The sequence below is a fragment of the Phoenix dactylifera genome, chromosome 8, assembly GCF_051530095.1.
Source record: "Phoenix dactylifera cultivar Ajwa chromosome 8, Ajwa_hap1_PhDact_Kaust_v1.1, whole genome shotgun sequence".
Classification (NCBI taxonomy): Eukaryota; Viridiplantae; Streptophyta; class Magnoliopsida; order Arecales; family Arecaceae; genus Phoenix; species Phoenix dactylifera.
The window spans coordinates 28679494-28700104 of NC_143197.1; the positions used below are offsets into that span (position 1 = coordinate 28679494).

A 20611-nucleotide genomic window follows, 5' to 3' on the forward strand; every position below is an offset into this window, starting at 1 on the left:
ACGCCGAGAAGATTGGGCTGAACCTGAACCTAAATATCTGGCTCAAACCAAGCCCATCTTGCTGCTGAGGTTTACTTGTACCTCATCCACTCATGATGCAGGCATATTTTCTCATCTTTGATACAGATACTGCAGGCAGATCAGAGTGAACTTTTTGGTATTTGCATGGAGAAAAGCATCAGTCTAGGTTGGCTAAATCCTTGCCAAAGCTATTATGCCCATATTATTGTCACCATACACTTGCATCTTCAACAAAGAATTAGACGGCTTCCTTCTTTCCCAATAGTTTCTTTTCTTCCTTCAGTTTGGTTAAAAAATCCCATTAGCTTTAACAAACATTGCTCCCAAAGTCCAACGAAGCAGCTAGCCCTCTACGGTTTTCCATTTGAAAATCTTTAGAGCAACCTAACAAAGACTGCATGCCTTGGACGTGCAAACAAGAATAACTTCACCACACCATAACATTCCATAAACGTTATAAGGGAGACGAGATGACGTGAAATAAATACTTCTCCCATGGATCATGCTTTAGGGTACCCCTTAAAGCACAGGATGTCCCTTTGCTAGCTCGGCGATTCAATATTTTCCAAGCATCCTCGCACATCTAATCGTACCAACTCGAGCTACGGCAGGGGAAACTTTTCGTATGTCGAAGGTGGTGCGTCTCTACAGTTTGCTCAGTTTGCATGGCCTAAAGAAGCATCCTTTCTTAGGGTTGCCCAACAATAAAGCACAAAAAAGGCTTATTTTCTGCTAATTTTTGGCTCGATCCGGCTAGAAACGAATGCAAGTTTCAACTCAAAGTTGATTTCAAGGCTATGTGAATCCCTGCTTTGATCTAACTTCTATCATCAAGCTCGATCTGTGCCCTCCAAAGAATATGATAGTATTTAAATAATCAATATAGAAAATTATTTTTATGCATTAATAAGAATTAACATAATATTAATTATTTAATACCTACTTAGTTGTCTTTATCTGGAGTTTAATTGAGCCATACATAGGCAAACTCAGCAAAGATTCGATTGTTGCTAAAAGAACAAGCCCTGACAGCACTGACAACTTAGTTATTGAGTCTTCTGAATATAAAACCTACGGCAGTTAAATCGAAGAAAACAATGTCACTTGAATAGAAAGCAAACACGTAAAGCTATTACTTTATAAATAAGAATTTCTTCCTCTCTGAAAATGTCATTTCACCATTCTTGATAGATGCATAAAAAATATTTAAAAAAATCGCATAGCTTAAGTACGTAAGTTATTTTGATAACATTACGTATTTTTCTAACATACAATTGTTGAACACCATTGATGCACGTTTGGCCATCTAAATGACCAAATCAACTTTAACATATATATACAAGAATTTATTTACATCACACAGATTGCTGTACCGTATGAACCATTTCAATGTTGCCTCTCATGCATGCTCCTCCATGGATAAACAGAACTAATGGTAACTGCAGTGATTGCCAAATGTGTCCGCTCAAGTTGCTGTGCACTTGAAATAAGCAGTAATTGCCTTGAACTTTCCATTTAAAAAGTTCTTCTCAACCTGCAACCAAAATCCTCGCAATAAGATTCGAGCTTCAAGCAGGCTGTAAAGCAGGAACCGGTCCATGAAATAGGCAGGCTGCTACAGAATAATTAAAAGAAAGAACAGAACAGAGTAAAGAAATAGCCAAAAAGATCTATGAAAAAATACTAGGCAATCCCCACATATCATTAGAAAGCAAGCACTCTTTGCATTTCTAACCACTCCACGGCTAATTGTCCAACCAGTCCCGCTACAGAACCATCTTCAACCACAACCTTAATGCTAGACCTGCTAACAGTCTCATGTTAATTATATTTTCGCTCTCATTTTACCAATTAAATCATACGATTGTCACTACTAACCTCTTCCATGTTCCTTGAGAGTGATCAAGGTATTCAATGCCAAATGGATGTTTTCATCCATCATAACTTTGACCGTCATCGCCAACACCAAATCAACCCCATTCCCTGCCCTTGCCTCAACCAAGTCAGTTTAATTCCTCCCATTCCCCACCTAGCTAAACCCCTCCACCACTATCACACTGCCGCCATCACAACCATCAAAACTACATTAGCTCCATCACCACTTCCTTCACTTCTACCACCACCATCATCCCAATCATCATCAAATGCAAAAGGCAAGGCAATACTAAAACAAAGTCCATGAGATGAGAGATGAAAGGTACAAGGCTTCATTCCATCCCACAAAAAAAAAAAGGCAAAGAGCCTCCTTTGGCAAGCACTTGAGCAAGGTTTGGTGGGATCTAAGAGAGCTTATGCGGATGGCCACAGACCAATTAGAGTTGCAGCACAAGCCCCAGAATAAAGGAATTACACACATTTCGAACTCCGAGGGAAAGGTTCCATATAAAGGTGGTTCCATCTCATGCATTATTGAAGTCTTTCAGAGAGTATAATAGGGGAAGGGAGCCGAAATATGTTCCGTTGATTAAGAAAAGGCGCTGGATCTGAACCCACAAAAGGCTGTAACCTGATAAGCTCCAATATATAGGCGCACACAACAAACAAATGGCATTCATGAGATGTTAATAGCTCTGTTGTAGGCTCTTTCTCAAGCATAAATAACTTTTTTTAATCAAATAATGTAACAAATAATGGGATTAGCAGCATGGTCGGAATGACATTAAATACAGATGAGGTCATTGGCCATTTTAAGGACCATATAACAAGAAATATTTACTATATTATAAGAGACATACCAGCTCATAACATTTTAATAATAAAAAAAACCTGTCTCTTTGATTTAGTTAACATGAGCAGATGCACATAAAGATGTGGAATTATGCAATTGTCAAATATCATGGCTAAAGCAGAAATTTGTTAAGGCCTAAGAGACAACATGTGGCAATATACCCTATGTTACTAATTTTCAATATTTCAATTGTTACACCTATATTATATAATAGTTGTTTAGTCTCGATAAAGAAAACTTATACTCCTATCAACACAAATAATGGAACATTTTTTTTGCTGGTTCCAAAATGATACGATCGTCGAATCAAGGTTTCAAGTGTTCACACATTCCACATTCCAGTCCATGGCAACTGGCACATATCATGTCATGTCAATGTAGGCACCCTGAAAGGGTTGATGAAACACCTGGTAATCCTTTTCTTAAATATTTTTAGTTAAGATGGGGCATAGTGCAAGCACAACATGCCCACTGCACCTTAGTCCTTACATAAAATATACGACATGGTAGCAACATAAACTCCAAACGATATTCAAACAAAAAAGTTACAGCAAATGAAAACATCTGTAATTCCTCCACACTCATACAGATAAAGGAACAATGAAAATCATACTGTAAATTGGCAACAGAATGTACCTCAAGTTCCCATGGAGGATTTAATGATAAAGTCAACTCTGCCAATTGATTTAGGTCAACATTCCGAGGTAGGAACATTACCACTTTGGAAGCAACCGTCTTGGCAATTTTGAAGAGATGGTAGCTGAATTTTTTTTAATGGAAAAAAAAAGAGCATCTGAATCAACAGCTACCCAAAATCCCAAATCTATAAAATCAAGTGAGAACAGAACACAAACCCATCATGAGGCTTAAGCATGGATCTGATATCATAGGTTACAAATTTAGCATAGTCCGGTCCTCCCCAAGGAGGTGACAAAAACAGAGTGTCTCCCTGCATCAAAATAGCCGGATAGTACGTTCACATCAAATGATAAACAAATTCCAGAAACAGGAGACATAGTCAACATGCAGTATAATAGTGTAAAGTATCATTACTCTAGTCAATATTTGATCTATGTACAAAAATGATTTCATGTTTTTAAACTAAGCAATGTGCTAGATGCCAATTGATTTGCCAATGTCACGAGAAAACTTTGTGTTTGAACTTGTACAAAAATGATTTCATGTTTTTAAACTAAGCAATGTGCTAGATGCCAATTGATTTGCCACTGTCACGAGAAAACTTTGTGTTTGAACTTGTCAAAGTTCAAACACAAAGTTTTCTCATATTAATTAAGATCCAGCTCTCTCCTTATTTTTCCTTTTTTTTCCAACCTTAACCCTTACCCTAATCCATCAGATGTTTTCCCTTACTTTGTCCATGTCAATAGATAATCTAAAATACTTCGGCTTTTTCGAAACAGGTCTGGATAGAACCGTGCTTTGATAGACTTGGAAGCAGTGATGGCTACATTAGCAGACAAAGTGGCCAGCTTGGCAACCGAATCGGCAGCTCAAGACAAGGCTCAGGTTGCAGCCTTGAAGGGTGGAGGACAAGCTGGCTGGGTACAACAGGACAGAGAATAAAGAACAGAGAAAGTGGACTGTCGGTTGGACTCCTTACATAAATCATATCTATAGAAAGAGGGGGTTCTAATTTTCTTTGGGAACTAACAACTTACCATAGCTCTACCAAACTAGCAAAAAGTTCCCAAACAGGCTCATGGGAAAATTTTACTTCATGGTTCAAAATTTTACAACAAAGTCCACTTCCTACAAAATGCAAGAAGTTTGCATATCCAAACAGGCCTACAAACCAAAGTCGTTCAGGAAAGCAAAAAAAAAAATACACCTTGACTTAAGGTTTGAGAGCACCAGTTTTCCAACATGGCATCAGACCAATACGATAATCTTTTTCAAAGGAGAAAGTATACCCAAAATCCATTAAAATAATCGATAAATTCTAATTACATAAATACATAACCCCTCTCCTTCTATAGACTTCAATCCAATTCTTAAACTCATATACAAGCCAAGACTTTTTCAAAACAAAGGGCAGCAAAACTTCCAACATATTGCACAATCTGGATCCATAAGAAGCCCTATAAGGAAAGCATCGAAACTACTTCAATGCACAACCCTAAAGAATTAAAAATAATTTTAATCCAAATCATACTTAAAGTAGGATAAGAAGATAATAATTCTACTAAAAATTGAACTTCAAAACCCCTTCTGAATACAATCCCAAAATTCAACCAATAACTGAAAAAATAAATAAATTTTGTGCTAATCCAACTCAAATTAAAACAAAATAAATAAATAAACAATCAGAATAGTGCTCCCACACTGCAACCTTAACTTTTAACTATAACAAAACATTATGCAGTTTCACACCATTGAAGAGAGAAGCAAAAGAAATGTACGTATATATGTCTGTGTGTGGATATGTGTGTATATACACATACATATACATACATGCAGTTTCAGAATGGGATCAGTAGTTGCAAAGAATGGCTGATGTTATTTAAGTGATTTGAACTGTGAAACTCTAGAAATAACAGTAAGAAGGTACTTTTTTTTTAAGTCTATCTGAATGTCGTGATGATAGATATGGCTTTTTGTTTCACAGTAACAAGGTACTTTATTAACAAATATATGATTAATCATAAATTACGCAAAACTTTCCCATAATTATTAAAAGCAAAGGCCTTAAAAAGATAAGTTACAAGAACAGAAATTAACACATAAATGAGAAAGCATGCAAAAGGAATCAGATGGCAACAATACCTTCAATTGGCAGGCCATCTGGAAAAAATCGCCAACAACAAAGTCTATCCGATCATTAACTCCATAAATAGATGCATTATGTTGTGCATATTCAATTTTTTGTGGATTGATGTCAATAGCAATAACATGGCTGCTCCTGAAATAGAACAAATTACTGGAGTTAAACATGGATTCAGAATTAAATATCTACATCACACATGCAGCTATGAAACTAAAATAATGCCAGAACCCTATCGAGAGAATGTTAACAAAGTGATATCACTTGCAAAACCACAAGTAACTAGATTTATGACTGAGGCATAGTTTGAGAAATATTGCTCCAGTTTCAGAAATTTAACTCCTAAATGGTAGTAAGTAAATTGATGATCTTTCTCTCAATTTATTGCATATAACTTCCTGAGAAATAGATCAATGCTAATCAAATGTATTTTAAGAATGGTAAAGAATCACAATGGTCTGCTAAAACTTCAAAGAGAATATGTGATTTTCTATGTTCTTTAATGAAACATTTTAAGAAGAGGCATTTTATTTATAATATTTTTCTCGGACACCTGCTATTAGCATAACAATTAGCTAAAATTGTGGTAAAGGGGAAAAAAAAACCCGCTTGTTCCATCAAACTGGGACAGGCTACAGAGCATGACTGCAATAAGTACCATGTTTATAAGATTAAAAAACAAAATGGCTTACATACTTCATGGCAAACTGGATAGCATTTCCACCAACCCCAGTGAAACAATCGATGACAATGCCATTACCACAACGAGATGCATGATGTCTTGCAATGGACTCTGGTGTGACAGAAAACCATCCTTCTTCATCCATCTTGATACCATCATCAAATCGGGAAAAAAGTAAGTACCTCTGCAGCCAATATTTAAAGAGGCCTCCCTTTACTGCTTGCAATGCGAACTCTGAAGAAAGGAAAGAGAAATAAAGGCGTCATGGCCAAACTACCCAACTTGAATTAAAAGTAAAATGGCAAATAGTTTCATAAAAAACTTGATGCCGTGGCACATGGTCTGCATATGAGGTACACAAAAGAATCTCATTTAAGTACAAAAGTTATTTCAAACATGCTTGAACATCCAAAGCTGCCTGTGGACACATGCAAGAGGTGATTATGAAGAATTTTCAGATATAAAAACATAGTCCAGCATCTTAGAGAAAGGTGCCAAATTTAAATGATAATATTGCAACAATTTAAGGAAACAGATAGCCAAGAATTCCAAGAGGAATTCTCATTATCGTTGCGTCACAAGGACTCATGGAACTCTAAAAGCACAGAAGACTATTTTTTTTAGTATTTCACTTGTTGCACAGCCAGATGACAATGTTTTGATGATAATATGGCTGATGAGACGAGTTACTTTTTGTACACTATAAATGGTTGTCACAACCCAAGACCTCACCTAAAAAGACTAGCCATAAGGTATTATTTGGATTTCTTAGTTTTGCATAAGTGCCCAAAATCTACCCAATGCATAGATGGAGTAGGACTAAACACACGCCCACACGGATCCTCATATACTCCCTCCATTCAAGTCCTGACATCCTCGCCATGCTAAAGATCCAAATTCAATCACAAACACCACAATCAGCCCATGGTTCATTCATTTGTCACAATCCAAGATTTTACCCAAAAAGACTAGCCGGAAAGGTATTATCTAGATTCCTTAGTCCTATATAAGCACCCAAGATCTTCCCAGCAAACCAATGTGGGACTAAACACACGCCTGCAGGATCCTCACATACTCCATCCATTTAAATCCTAGCGTACTTACCAAGCTAAGGATCTAAATCCATTCAAATTATATCACACACGCCACGATCAGTTCATGGTCAACCCAAATGGACCCATACTACTATATCCTTTAGTCCACATAGATCATGGGTCAGATTCGCTCTGACACTATTTATAACCCAGGATCTCACCCAAAAAGCTAAACGAAATGCATTATTTGGGTTTCTTGGCCTTGTATAAGTACCCAAGTTTTACTCAATGCATAGTCAATGTTGGACTAAACACATGCCCGCACGGATCCTCACATACTTTATTTTAAGTTTGAGTGTCCTTGCCAGGCTAAGGATCCAAATCCATTCAAATCTAATCATAAGCACCACGATCAACCCGTCGTCAGCCCCAAAGGGCCCATGCTGCAGTATCCCCTATTTCACATAAGCCATGGACCGGATCTACACTAATACCATGTCACAACCCAAGACCTCACCCAAAATGGCTAGGCAGAAGATATTATTTGGATTCCTTAACCCTGTCTAAGTACCAAGGTCTCCCTGGTGAATAACCAATATGGGACTAAGCATACGCCTGCAAGGGTCCTCACAATCATAAAGATTTTACTTATAGAAAAAGATGATGCAGATAAGTATCACTGCATAGACAAGATATGAAATTCAAATTCTAGTACAAACTAGCATATTTTAATATCGATAAGACTTAGCACCTCTAAACACTTATAAATATACATAAATTACAATTTTACTTGTCTTTGTAGTTTTCCCTCTGAAATTTAATATTCCAAGCAAAATGACACTCAAGGAATTAGCTAACAAACATAATTCTATAGGTTCTGACTCCAGGCTACTAAAGGAGGGTGGACATGCATATTTCTACCATGCATGGCGAGTTTCTTGTTATTTAAATTATATAAAACTGGAGTAAAGATTTTTACAACTGTTATAGAGATGATTCACCAAACAATTGCCCTGTATATAAAGCCACAGGGATGCCTTAATCTTCCTCTTTTTCCTATTGGTCAAGATAATGCGACATGTGCGAGTGGCAGATTAGTTGGAAAATATATCTAGAGATGAAAGATTGTCTACAATGAAAGGTAGCAATGTTTTACTTGCTCGATGCTACCTTTAACTGCCAGTACTTTCTACTCGTTATTATTACGACATTGCGAAGAAAATATTTATAGATTTACATAAATAAATCACTTTATAAGTGAACTGGACTACTTATGATCTAGTATACTATAACAAATAGAAATAAAAAGAAATATGAAGAATGATGAGCCTTATACACTTGTGGTCTGCCTTGAATGAGGCTAGAATAACTTCACGCCAAGACCTCTTTAATTCAAATTGATGAAAGGAAACAAGATTATAGAGTAGATAGAAAGAGACAAAAGATACAACTATTAGTATGCACTTCTATCTACAGTTACTAACTAGATAATGTTCTCTTACGTGATCGGAGTCTTTTTACTCTCTTTTTCTTCCCAGTAGTGGTAATCTCATGATGACCGTCCAGCTCTGAAGTCTGACTTTCTCCATTTTCATCCATATCAACTTTATTATTATGTGTAGCGCTTAAACTACCACAAAATCATATCTGCATGAGGATTAAATAACAGAGGAAGTAAACCAGAATATAAAGAATGAAAAGGGCATGTTCAAATTTATAAATTTCTACCTATTGTTTATTGGAGCACCAAATGACCTGTGCACATTTAACCATTCATGGCAAGTGGCATTCTTGTCTTGTTTGTCCCAGTGTTTGCTGGCATCCCATTTATCTGTTTTAAAGTACAAATATCAACAGTATGTTATTTCTCCAAACTTCGGTATAACCTAAAATCTGCTTTACAAAGACATTCTTGTCCAACTCCTGGAATTCATGTTGGACACTTATGCAATTTGGATAAAAGTCACACACTAGGATACTTATCATTTTGGTGCTGCAACTATCAGAAATTGGCAGACTATTGGCCTTTTCCAACAATGACTACAACCCCTACAATAATTTTAAAAGTGAAACTCTCCTTGTTCAAAAAGGGGTCAAGAGTATAGGTATTTAAATAATTATGCAAAATGTCATTTTTCTGAAATTTTAAAGCTAATTAAGGAGTTCAAATGAGAAACATATATAGCAAAAGATCTTAGCAAAAATATTTTTAATTGCTTTGTTTGATGCGATATTTAAATATATTGGTTAAAATTATATCTTTTACTACATGTTCCCTTATCCCCTATTTTCCCTCTTGTCAGGTCAAACACTTGGAACATGTCTAAATCCAATTCTTTGTGTCCATGACCATAAAAAACACTGGCTAAAATCAGTATAGTTAGAGAACAGCAATCAAAATTTAACAAAAGACATAATACAAAGGCTACAATCACATGGAACAAGTTTAACAAAACAAAGGCACCATAAGTTTATGATATAACCTGTTGTATGATCTTTCACGTCTGATAAATGGAGCAGACCTACACTGTCAGGATCCCTCTTGCTATAGGCATGTGTATCTAGATTTTCATATCCACAATTTGCACCATGTCGATCAGCTTCAGACCAAGTAAAGCCAGTAGCATGATAACTGTTCATAGAGATTTCTAGTGATGACTGATCAATAAATTCAGCATCATTTCCTTGTAGGGAATTGGTCGTGCCTTGTATTCCATTGGAAACCAGATCTTGAGGGGCATCACAAACAATCCTAACACTGGCAAACTCTTCAGCTGCATCAGTGAACCTTTCATTTAGATTAAATGTAGGGCAAGGAAATGCAAATTTCTCCAATCCATCAGGAGGATACCATGTGGACTCCTGTGTTTGGACATTGTAGAAGTAATTCCTCATATAGAAGGAATCCCAATTTACCCTCCAATCACCATATTCATAACATAATCTAGTATCAGAATAGTCTTGAACACCATGATCACTTTGATCACTCAAAGCACAGGATAGAGATGTCTCTGCTGAGCTCACACAGGGTTGAAAAGTTTTGATGTCAACAGCATCACCATCTGCACTAAAAATATTACATGATCCAGATGAAATTTCAGAGTATTTTTCCTCATCCTGTTTGTTAGACAAATCTCCCTCCTGATAATGTCCAGAGTTAGCATCTTCTAAAACATTTGCAGGAAAATTTTCAGCATATAAACATTTTGGGTGCTCCAGAATTTCAGCAGTCTTCTCTGAATCACTGTCAATGAGTTTAGTTTCTCCGTCCACATTGTTAGTCATTTCACCACAAACTCGATTTTTATCAATTCCATAATGGACTGCAGAAGCTACACTTATATCTTCTCCTCCAGAGCAGACATTCTTTCTGTTATGCTCATCTTCAACATCATTATTAGAGGCTTCACATTGGCCTTCTGTGGTATTGCAAAAAACAGGCATGCTTGAACTATCATGGATAACTTTTGATGACACATACTCCCATTCACCAACTTTGGTAACATCAGGAACTCTGTTCTCTATTTGCTTATCAGTAGACCTAGATTTTGCCCGCATTCCCTTTCCTTTCCCACTTGAACTCATATTCCTCATCTGCAGTTGATCAAAAAGAGAACCAGCAACTGACAATGCATATCAAGAGGCAAATATATTTGCTTTTAAATCCGATGGTCATGCTAGAATAAGAGGGGCAAAGAAGTTAAATATTTGGAGCAGCACTTACCTCCTTAGTTGTGCTAAAGGAAACAGGAAGCCCCAGAGCTTCCATCTGAAGAGCTAATTCTAAATCTTCCACTGAACAATAATCTGTAAAAAGTTTGTAAAGATGGTAGAGTTTCTTAAAATTAAGATCTCAAACTAAGAGGAATGGGAAATATGAATTCATCCATAAACGAGGTTGACAAATTAAATTTAGGCAGCTTAATCAGTATTGTGCAGAAGCAACCAGGAATTCTTTTCAATAAACAGGATTTTAACTTCAATCGAGACCAACAGCAATGTGACAAAGGTACTATGGTATCATAAAATAAGGTATGCAGGGCATCCTTCAGGCATTTAACATCAATTTTCATGTTTTATAAAACATATGCTAGGTGAATGTGGACTCTAAGAAAAAATTTCATGAGAACAGAAGGTGGATATAATAAATAGAGAAAATGCCCATATCTAAGAATGACTTCCTATCATGAGCTAGGATTAGGATTAATGCTGGCTTCTCTCATATTTTAGGACAAGTCAAATTAAGGGCACCATCAAAGAGTTCAAGTAGCAATTCTCTTACAAATCGATAATTCTAAATCCATCAAATGACAAGATGTGTATCAAATAATTTCCTACACCAAAATACAAGATATAGGCAAACTAATTTTCAACGCAAAATACAAGTATGGATAGCTAAAGTAAAAGAACAAGAACTTAAAGATCGAGAAGCTTACCATCTGTCATTTTTATGATGCTTGAGTGGGTATTAATAGTGGTACAAGAACCCTGTAACAGTTTTAACAGAACCATTAGTAATGGAAAATTCAAAAGTCTTATAATAAACAAAAAAGAAGAAAAATAAGGAGTGAAAATTATTTTTTAAATCAGTAACAGACATAAAATGGGAATCTTCAGGTTGCCATACATATAGTGGTTTTAACATGGCTTATTTCTTGATGGAATTAGTGCTTCAACATACACAAAATTAACAATGATTACATCCTCCAATCTCCACAAAAGCACTTCAAATCAAAATCGTATAAAAACAAGCACAAGCAAGTAGATTTTTCTTTATTAAAAATTAAAAAAAACAAAGAACTTACAGCAGGTTCTTCTACCAACGCATCATGGTGGCTCGATGCCTCAAAATTGTTAAACTTATTGTCATCCCTGTTCAATAAAACCCAACAGAAAATATGATGGAAATAGACTATTTTTAAAACCGAACCTTATAGATGAAACTTATAAACTAATGAAAAGCATAATAGATATCATGGAGGACCATGATGATGTTTATTCATGAAAGTGAGGAGATGATTATACCGACTATGGATGGACCACTCACCAGATATGGACTTCGGTGAGCTTGAAGAGAGGTCCCAGGGCTCTGATAGCTGGTGATTCTGAATCAGATGCAGCGCCAACGGCCATGAAAACTATTTGGTCTTGTTTATATGACTCCTCCTACTTTCCAAGAAGTAGACTCAAATGTTAAATTAAATTATCGTAAATATACACAACAATTATCATTAACAATTAAATTAAGATTGACATTATTTCATGGTATTTTCATGTCTTTGTATGGTTGAATACGTCAATTTATAATCCACATAAAACAACCAAAGCAATATGGTACATATTAAAAGAAAAAAACAAATGAGAAACTCCTGACACTTTAGTATGGTATCAACTAATATTTTCGTAATAAAGCAACTAAATCAGATAATCTGTATCAAAATTCAAGGACCGCCACAATGACCTCTGGTTATATAACTTTCACGAAAGAAACGAGAACGCATCACGAAATGCAGAGAAAAATGTAAACTTTGACCAGCTAAAAGACGGAGCAGAAGGTCAAAAACAAAGGACTTCTTCCCCGTCCCCCAAACCCACCCTCTTTTAATTCCCTTGAAGAAGCTTATTTTACGAATCAAAGCTTCAAACAAAAGAAATTTCGAATTAAATCAAACAGATTGATATGTTTTTATTTGCCGTAAAGATTAGAACTTTCAAGAAGAATTATAGACCCATAATATCATCATCGCCATCTTCCGCGAAACCAAAGCCGATCAAGAAACATTCGTGAGAAAAAATCGAGCTTTTAAAAGCCTAAAAAATATTTACACGGAGGAATGAGGGAAAGGAGTACTTATTCCAAGGGATCGCGCCTCCTTTCGGGCCCCGCGGGGGTCGAACACGAGGGAGAAAGGGTGGGGCGTTGGGCGGCAACACGGCGAATAGGAGAGGCGAAAAGATGGAGAGACGAGGGAGGAGAGGACGAGAAGTAGGTGCGGGAACCGGAGAGCCCGTAAGGAAAAAAGCCCTAGCTCTCTGGGGTTTTAGGACATTGCTGTTAGCGTTAGCCACGCCTGACACAGCTGACACAGAAATAAAATAAAAAAAATTAATGAATATCTTTGTAGAACTCAAATTTGTATGGTAATTCTTTTAAAATTTATATTTATTTATATATTCTCATAAAAATATATTATTTTTTTACAAATATTTTTAATAGAACAGTTATTCTAACACCGTTTATAAAAACTATATTTATTTTAATTAAAAATAACATAAAATTTTGAAATTACTTTTTTGTTCTCCGATTATTTTATAAATATTTTTTTTTCGCGCACCTACCTTTTAAGAATATTTTAGTCTTTTTAATTTGAAATCATTAAATATTTTAACAGTATTAGATGGTATGGGTATATATGAAAAACAAGAATAAAAAAAAGGTAAAATAGGAATATAAGTATTTTACGAGGATGTACATGCAAATATCATTTTTGGACGAATATTCATGCAAAATTTGATATTTAGAAAGATAGTCATTAAAAAAACTCATAAAATAAATATTAATTATTTATTTATTTATATAGGAATACTGCTTCCAAGCGGGCATTAGCCCGTACATAAAGTCCGGCGGTTGTAAGTGGATCCTGCCTTGAATTTTTTCTCTTCAAGTAACTACATCTCATAATTTTACTTTATATTAGACTTCATTTTTCATGAAGGCGCATACTCGATACATGCCAAAAACTGGTACAATTACCTATTTCTCTTGGAATAATATATCTAAATAAACTTAAACTTATTTACTTTCATGTATGCATGTGCAAGTTTGACAAATATGCTTCTATATTCTTATGCTCTATTAAATTAGATAAAAAATTGCAAAAAAAAAAATAAAGAACCATTTTCTTTCCTTTTTATAGTAGAATTTTTTTTTTTTTTTGCAAGAACATGTAATTTTAGAAGTCATGAACATTTTTAACTCTTCCCAGTGTAGATATACTATAATTGTTTGTAGATAAACTTTTAAGTCATATATTTAATTATAGCTAAGTTCGTGTAACTTTCGTTAATTTGGCAAATTTTTTTAGAGTTTTTTTCCATGGGACCATATGCAAAAATAATTCATTTTTAAAAAAATAAATTATTTTAAAAGCAGGCATCTAAGTTAGAGCTGATTATGGGCGGGATCTTAGGCTTAAATTTTATTTAGTTTTAGTCAGACTACAGATCGAATATATTTAAAAAATATTAATTTCTATATCTAAGTCTAGTCCATAATCAACTCTAATCCAAGGATACAAAGAATGAGCTGCTCGTGCATTACATTTTAATGCATATGAAACTTCTCATTATTTATTTACTGGGCATGCGAGTATATATAAGCATGTAGGTATAATAAGCACGCATAAGGCTGGGAATGGACTCGAGTCACTCACGAACAGCTGGGAATAGACTCGAGTCACCCACGAACAGCTGCAAACTTGTGGGTCAGTTGAACTTAGAGCAAATTTAGCTCAAAATTACTTTATCAAACTTAATAAAATGGCTACAGGACAAGCTAGATTGCTGAATTTCTATTTCAAAATTAGTTTCAAAGCAAGCTTGAGTAGACTCGAACTCGTTCAAGCTCGGGCTGACTAAAGTAATTCATTTTTTTATTTATTTTCCATTGTTCCTATTCCTTGATGCTTATTGAAATCAATGCGAGCTACGGTACCTCTCTTTTGACATCAAAGGATGGTGCCATATATGTTTATCAAAAGATGAAACTCTGTTCAAGTAGGAGTGCGAGGAGCCTATTTTTCAACTTCTCCAAGTTCTTCTATTTCTTTATTTGACTCAATAATAGGATCATTTGACACATGGCTATGATCTCATAGATCAAGAGATAGATGAAACAAGTGTGCAGTCCGGCTACAAAAATAGGAGTGCAGTCATGCAGACCTTTTCCATTCAAATAGGAGAGGGAGTATCAATTACTGTAAACCAAAAGTCATCATCAAATCAATTCTTTCTCGTCTCTCCAGAAATCAATGCTTTCATTTCATTTCAACGGGGCTTCCCGCTTCGATTCATTACCTCGTCAATCCTCCCTCTTTATTAAGAAATAAATCAACAACTAGAGGCTGTTTCCTATAGTTACAGCTAGAGAGTTCTTCTTCTTCTTCTTATTCTTCTTCTTCTTCTTCTTCTCCTTCTTCTTCTTTTTTTTTTTTTTTTGGCTGAAAACGGATATTTCATACAGTACGGGTACGAATACATCCAATAAAATCAAAATACAAAACCTCACGGAGTGCCAATGGCAGCTCCGCCTCCCCTGACCAGAGGGCATACTCCGAGTGGTGGGCCACATGGCCAGCCACCCAATCGGCTGTCCCATTGGTCTCTCTGAATATATGTTTGGCCAAAGTAATCTCTCTCTCTCACTCATCATCATAATATCGCGAATCAAGGAATAGTCTGTTTTGGAGTGGCCAGAGAGTTCTTTAGCCACATATTTGTAGTTTTTCTTGTGTACAGTCTATTGGTCCCTTGGACATGACCCACTTCCAATTTAAAGCGGACCAAGATTCGGTTGTCCGTATTTGGTTGGGACCCAGAGCATTAACTCTTCATCAAAGGGACCACCATATTTAATGTAAAATTACGGCACGACTTGCCGGGTCTAATTTAGATCCCGTCCCAATTTTGCTTGAACCGGTGGCTGACACGCTCAGGATGTGCCTAGGCTTAAATTTTGTACACAAATTCCAACCTGAATCTCTTTTCGGGCATTGTAATCTCAATCTCTCTAGCCAAGTTCTTTAGCCTAATTTTCAATGTAATCTCATTCCGAGATCTCAATTCATATTTTAGGAATCGATAAAATAAAAATTTCGAAATTAATGGCCATTCATATAAAAATATGTAGTAGATATTAGATTAAATTTTTAATAAATAAATAATGACCCAAAATGATAGATTATCAATAAGAAAATTTCAATCAATATTTTGATATTTTAATCAGACCCTGTTTTGAAATTTATTAGCCATGCACCCCACGAGGACACGGCCCTCCCCCCCCCCCCCCACACACACACACACACACACACACACACACACACACACATATATATATATATATATATATATATATATATATATATATATATATATATATATATATATATATATATATATCAATACGAAAACCTTAGCTCTAATCCACCAACACATTTTTTTTTAGATTACTTTGCCACATTTTGAAAGCCGAACTATTATTATTTTTAGGGGCCCATGTAACAGCACCGATTGGATGATTCAAATTAACTGAGAAAAGATATATTCATGAAAATTTAAAAAATAAAATATTACAAAACTGAATCTGATCTGAGAAAACCTATAATAAATTTTTTATATTATTTGCGTCATTCAATCTACAACACTAAATATTATTTATCGTTTACACTGAACAACATCTATCGTTTAGATCCGGGCTTTACTTGCTTCGCACATAACTCAATAAAATTAAAAACTAAGAAATAATTAATGGTACAAAAATAAACAACTCATACATACATATATACACATATACATACATACATACATATATATATATATATACACACATATACATGTACATATATATATATATATATATATATATATATATATATATACATATACATATATATATATATATATATATATATATATATATATATATACACATATATTATATATACATATACATATACATATATGTATATATATGGAAGATAACCGTGCTACTCATATATTAATGGAAGATAACCATGCTACTCATATATTCGGAAGATAAACGTGCTAGGAGACACAATCATCACAACTATGGTTGCTGACATGTGACATGTTACAACGGTACATGAAAAGAAAAACATCGGAATATCGGATGATGGCGAACCGCTTCCACACCATAAAGCTTGGTGTACGACAGCTTCCACCTTATTCTTGCTCGTCACAGGGTGCAGTGCACAGTAGTTACTAAGGAGCAAGCCCTCCCAGGAAGAGCTTAGGTCACCCTGCAAGCAAATAACCCAGACGAAAAAGGTTAGTTTGTCATCAATCTCCCATCAAATCCGTAGATTTATAATAAAATATTAAATTAACGATCACAAGAATGCTAAAGAGAAGTACAAAAAACAGAAAACTCTAGTGTATTAAAGAAAAAACTAAAGCTGTTCGCTAGACTTAATTAAGTATACTGTGCATTAAGCCAAGTTGCCAAGAGCTATCCAATCAGTAATTTTTATTGATACAATTTCTGGATATATCCAACAAATTGGATGTTAGCTAACAGTCCAGAGTTATCATGAGTTAATAGTTGCACTGCTCTTAAAACCCTTATAAGATGAGTCGGTTTTAGCTCGGCCATATAATCTTGCACTTAGAATCATGGCCAAATCCGAGTTCTTTCTTTCAAGTCCTATGATTCCCCTTTTTTTTTTTCTGATTAACATAAATCCTTATGGATAGCTTAAAGATGTAGTTCAGTGGGTACGTCCAGGGTCCAAAACTACGCAAGTCTAGTACCTAGAGCAGTCGGTCGAGGGGCTGATGGCGTAGGGAACGCGGACGCCGCACTTGCCGGGGATTCCGGCGATGAGGCCGGTCTTGAGGCCAGAGATACCGGCGGCAGCGTTCTTGAGGCAAGTGCATGCGGTCCGGCGGTCTGGGGTGGTCTTCGCCGCCGCGGCGAGTCCCCTCACTCCACTGCAGCACGCGCCGGGGATCTGCCCACCGTTGCGGACGTAGTTGATGCATGGCGTCAGGTAAGACACCACCTGGCCGCAGGTGATGGCATCCGCCGTGTGCGGTGCTGCCACCAGCAGCACGGCCAGGACCACCACCGTAGCCAGAGGAGCACCGCAGCGAGCCATGGTTCAGGAGTATGGGTGATAGGCAAGCAGGGATGGAGGAAATGCTTGCCATGGCTGGGGTTTATATAGGCTTGAAGGTGGGGAGGGGTTAGGTGGCAGAAGTATGATGAACGGGAACGGGTGGTTGGGGGTTGGGATGGGATGGCTGGCGATGATAAGATCCTAGGGAGGCAATAATACTACTTCATGCAGCCAGCTTTGGGAAAATAACGTAAGAAGGCGGTGGTAAAGCTTTCTAGTCGGCAAGAAAGGTTAGATTTATGTTTCTTGTACTGCAATGCGATGGCACAAGGGGCATGGGAAATGAAATGAGTTGAGAGTTGAGATAACGAAATCGATGAATTGTGGTAGAAGTTTGTACATATTCGTAGCTAATCATCAAGGCATGGGAGAACTAGTAAATGGGAATTGAAGTGCATACGATATAAATGCTAGGAGACGTTGTGGGGGCCAACCTTCAATGAATTATCCGACTTTGCTGCTGGGCTCGCAGCTCGCTTCAACAGGGCGGAAGCAACAGGGCTACACCCTATTCGGGTCAGATAGATCAGATACGAATTGAATTAGATACAGAGTAGATTAAAAATTTATTAATCCAAATATAATATTTTTTATAGGGTAGGTCAAACATATCAAAATCTAAATTCCATCATTTTACTATAATTAAGAACGTAGCCCAACTAGATCTACAAAGGTTATATAGGTTGAACAGTTCCAAGATTATCAAAAAAAAAAATCGTTACCAAACGAGGTCCTCAAAAACAGCAGACTTCAACCCGCTTTCCTCTTTAATAACTTCTCCATCAAGTTGGATTATTTTGGACAACATGGTGGCAAACTGGCAAAGGTACCCAAATTTCATTAATAAATGAAACTAAATCAGAATAGCGGTTGAGTAATAAAAAAGAGAGAGCTAAACTGAAGAGGAGCCAGCACTAGCCAGCCTATTAAATTCAAAAATCAAAAGAGAAATGAATGAGAGTCTAATTGGGTCTTGTGTTCCAAGTATGAAATATAAGTGGTTAATTAAAACTTCACTCCCTAGTCCCTACCACACCCTCAATTGTCCATCAAGTCGGTGTCGATTTTTTTTTGGTAACCAAGTCGGTGTCGATTACAGGGACGTCAATTTCTCTTGTTGCGTCCCGGAGACTCCCGGAGAGTGAGATTTCTGTCCTCACTCCTCTCATTCACATGCTGTAGTATCACATCAGTAATAAATGTGGGAGAGAGAGATCTAATGAAGTATACAGTGGCCTGCTAAAAAATTTAAGATGATACCTCGGGACTGGCTCCATTTCCGAAAAAGTAATATTTACAATGAAACGTAGAATATTTGTTATATAAGATGTCAATTTATGATCTGATATGGCAATCGGCGGGCTTGCGTCAATTTATAGCAGATCCAGATTTGGGATAAATAAATTTGCTGGATAAACAGTGTAACCACTTTAATTCATTTCGATCTATTTAATAATTAAATCATGATGCAACGTATATATTTAATCCATCTATTTAATTTATTTAAAATTTATTTCATCTAATTTTATTCTATTTAGTCCGACTTGTATAATTTGTCTAGCCTATTTAAATTTATTTAACTTATTAAAAATTTACTTAATCTATTTAAGCTGACTTTAGATATCTAATTAATGGATTATGAATGGGATCAGATTATCTCTTAATAAGCATGCTATGTTTATATTTAAATTTTTGGCATATTTAATAAAGATTAGTTTTGAAGTTGACAAATTTTTAACTCAATCCATATCTGACCCAAACTAACTTGATTGGCACCCTATTGGAGATAATTTCAATCTATGAATTAAATTAGAATATGATTATTATATTTCATGGAAAAATCTTTTTCATGAGAAACATGAAAAGTTTACTTTTTCATGAGCCGAAAATTACTTCATTTTTATTTTTTTCTAAAAATACCCTTCAGCATTAAAGAGACATTAGAAACCTAATTTTTATTAAGAGTATAATTGGAATTATACATAACTTTTTTAGGAAAGTGAATGATCAATCAAATATAAGCATTTATAAATCTGTCACTTTTCTATGATCAACTAAACATGTCAAAAGTATTTTTTCAGATATCCTTTTTCTAAAAATTTACTTTTTAGAAAATATATTAAAAAAAAAAAAAAGCTTCCCATAAACCTAACGAGCCCTTAACTTTTATGCCTCTTTTATACCGTTGTACATCATGACAAACCTCAGGAGGGTTTTTGATATTTTATTCGTTTATTTACTGTTGTTGTTGCTGTTGTTTTGATGCATGGATAGTAGACATCCCAATTGCCAAAGCATCTGATTGATTCATGACAAGAAGTAATAATGTTAGGAATTGGAATCGGAGGAAGGGCGAGATCTTAGGAAGGAAACGGTAATAATTGGTTGTGGAATATAAATGTAAATGTGGCTGGACTTTGACTCGTCTTCTAAGTTGCCTCTTCTTCC

At 35.7% G+C, this 20611-nt stretch overlaps 2 protein-coding genes across 12 annotated transcripts; both read right to left on the reverse strand.

The window, feature by feature from the left end:
* Positions 1–1132: 1132 nt before the first annotated feature.
* Positions 1133–13334, reverse strand: LOC103713414 (uncharacterized). Of its 11 annotated transcripts, none has more exons than XR_605066.6 (13): positions 13099–13314; positions 12295–12413; positions 12053–12119; positions 11684–11735; positions 10972–11054; positions 9731–10841; positions 8976–9078; positions 8750–8877; positions 6224–6447; positions 5534–5669; positions 3604–3698; positions 3386–3509; positions 1133–1555 (listed from the first exon to the last, which is right to left on the reverse strand). XR_605066.6 is itself a non-coding variant. In XM_088703404.2 (13 exons), the coding sequence occupies exons 2-13, from the start codon at positions 12378–12380 to the stop codon at positions 1487–1489; spliced, it is 2274 nt and encodes a 757-aa protein (XP_088559530.2). In that variant the 5' UTR covers positions 12381–12410; positions 13099–13334; the 3' UTR covers positions 1133–1486. The 11 variants fall into 11 exon arrangements, 9 of the variants coding, with proteins under 9 accessions (XP_088559530.2, XP_038980835.3, XP_008798555.4 ...); XR_005511187.3 differs by having other exon boundaries at positions 8732–8877; XM_088703404.2 differs by having other exon boundaries at positions 6228–6447; positions 12295–12410; positions 13099–13334.
* Positions 13335–17022: 3688 nt separating this feature from the next.
* Positions 17023–18188, reverse strand: LOC103713415 (non-specific lipid-transfer protein 1-like). The gene is made up of 2 exons (XM_039124909.3): positions 17796–18188; positions 17023–17284 (listed from the first exon to the last, which is right to left on the reverse strand). Exons 1-2 carry the CDS (start codon positions 18140–18142, stop codon positions 17275–17277), a joined length of 357 nt encoding a protein of 118 aa, XP_038980837.3. The 5' UTR covers positions 18143–18188; the 3' UTR covers positions 17023–17274.
* Positions 18189–20611: the final 2423 nt, after the last annotated feature.

Excerpts from the sequence above, each read along its gene's own strand:
- LOC103713414 (XM_039124907.3), bottom strand. The coding sequence starts at position 12,380 with ATGGCCGTTGGCGCTGCATCTGATTCAGAATCACCAGCTATCAGAGCC. Across the intron at positions 10,842-10,971 it reads CCTTTAGCACAACTAAGGAG|ATGAGGAATATGAGTTCAAG; the intron begins GTAAGTGCTGCT and ends GATCAACTGCAG. Across the intron at positions 8,878-8,975 it reads GGTGCTCCAATAAACAATAG|TTTAAGCGCTACACATAATA; the intron begins GTAGAAATTTAT and ends ATTTTGTGGTAG.
- LOC103713415 (XM_039124909.3), bottom strand. The coding sequence starts at position 18,142 with ATGGCTCGCTGCGGTGCTCCTCTGGCTACGGTGGTGGTCCTGGCCGTG.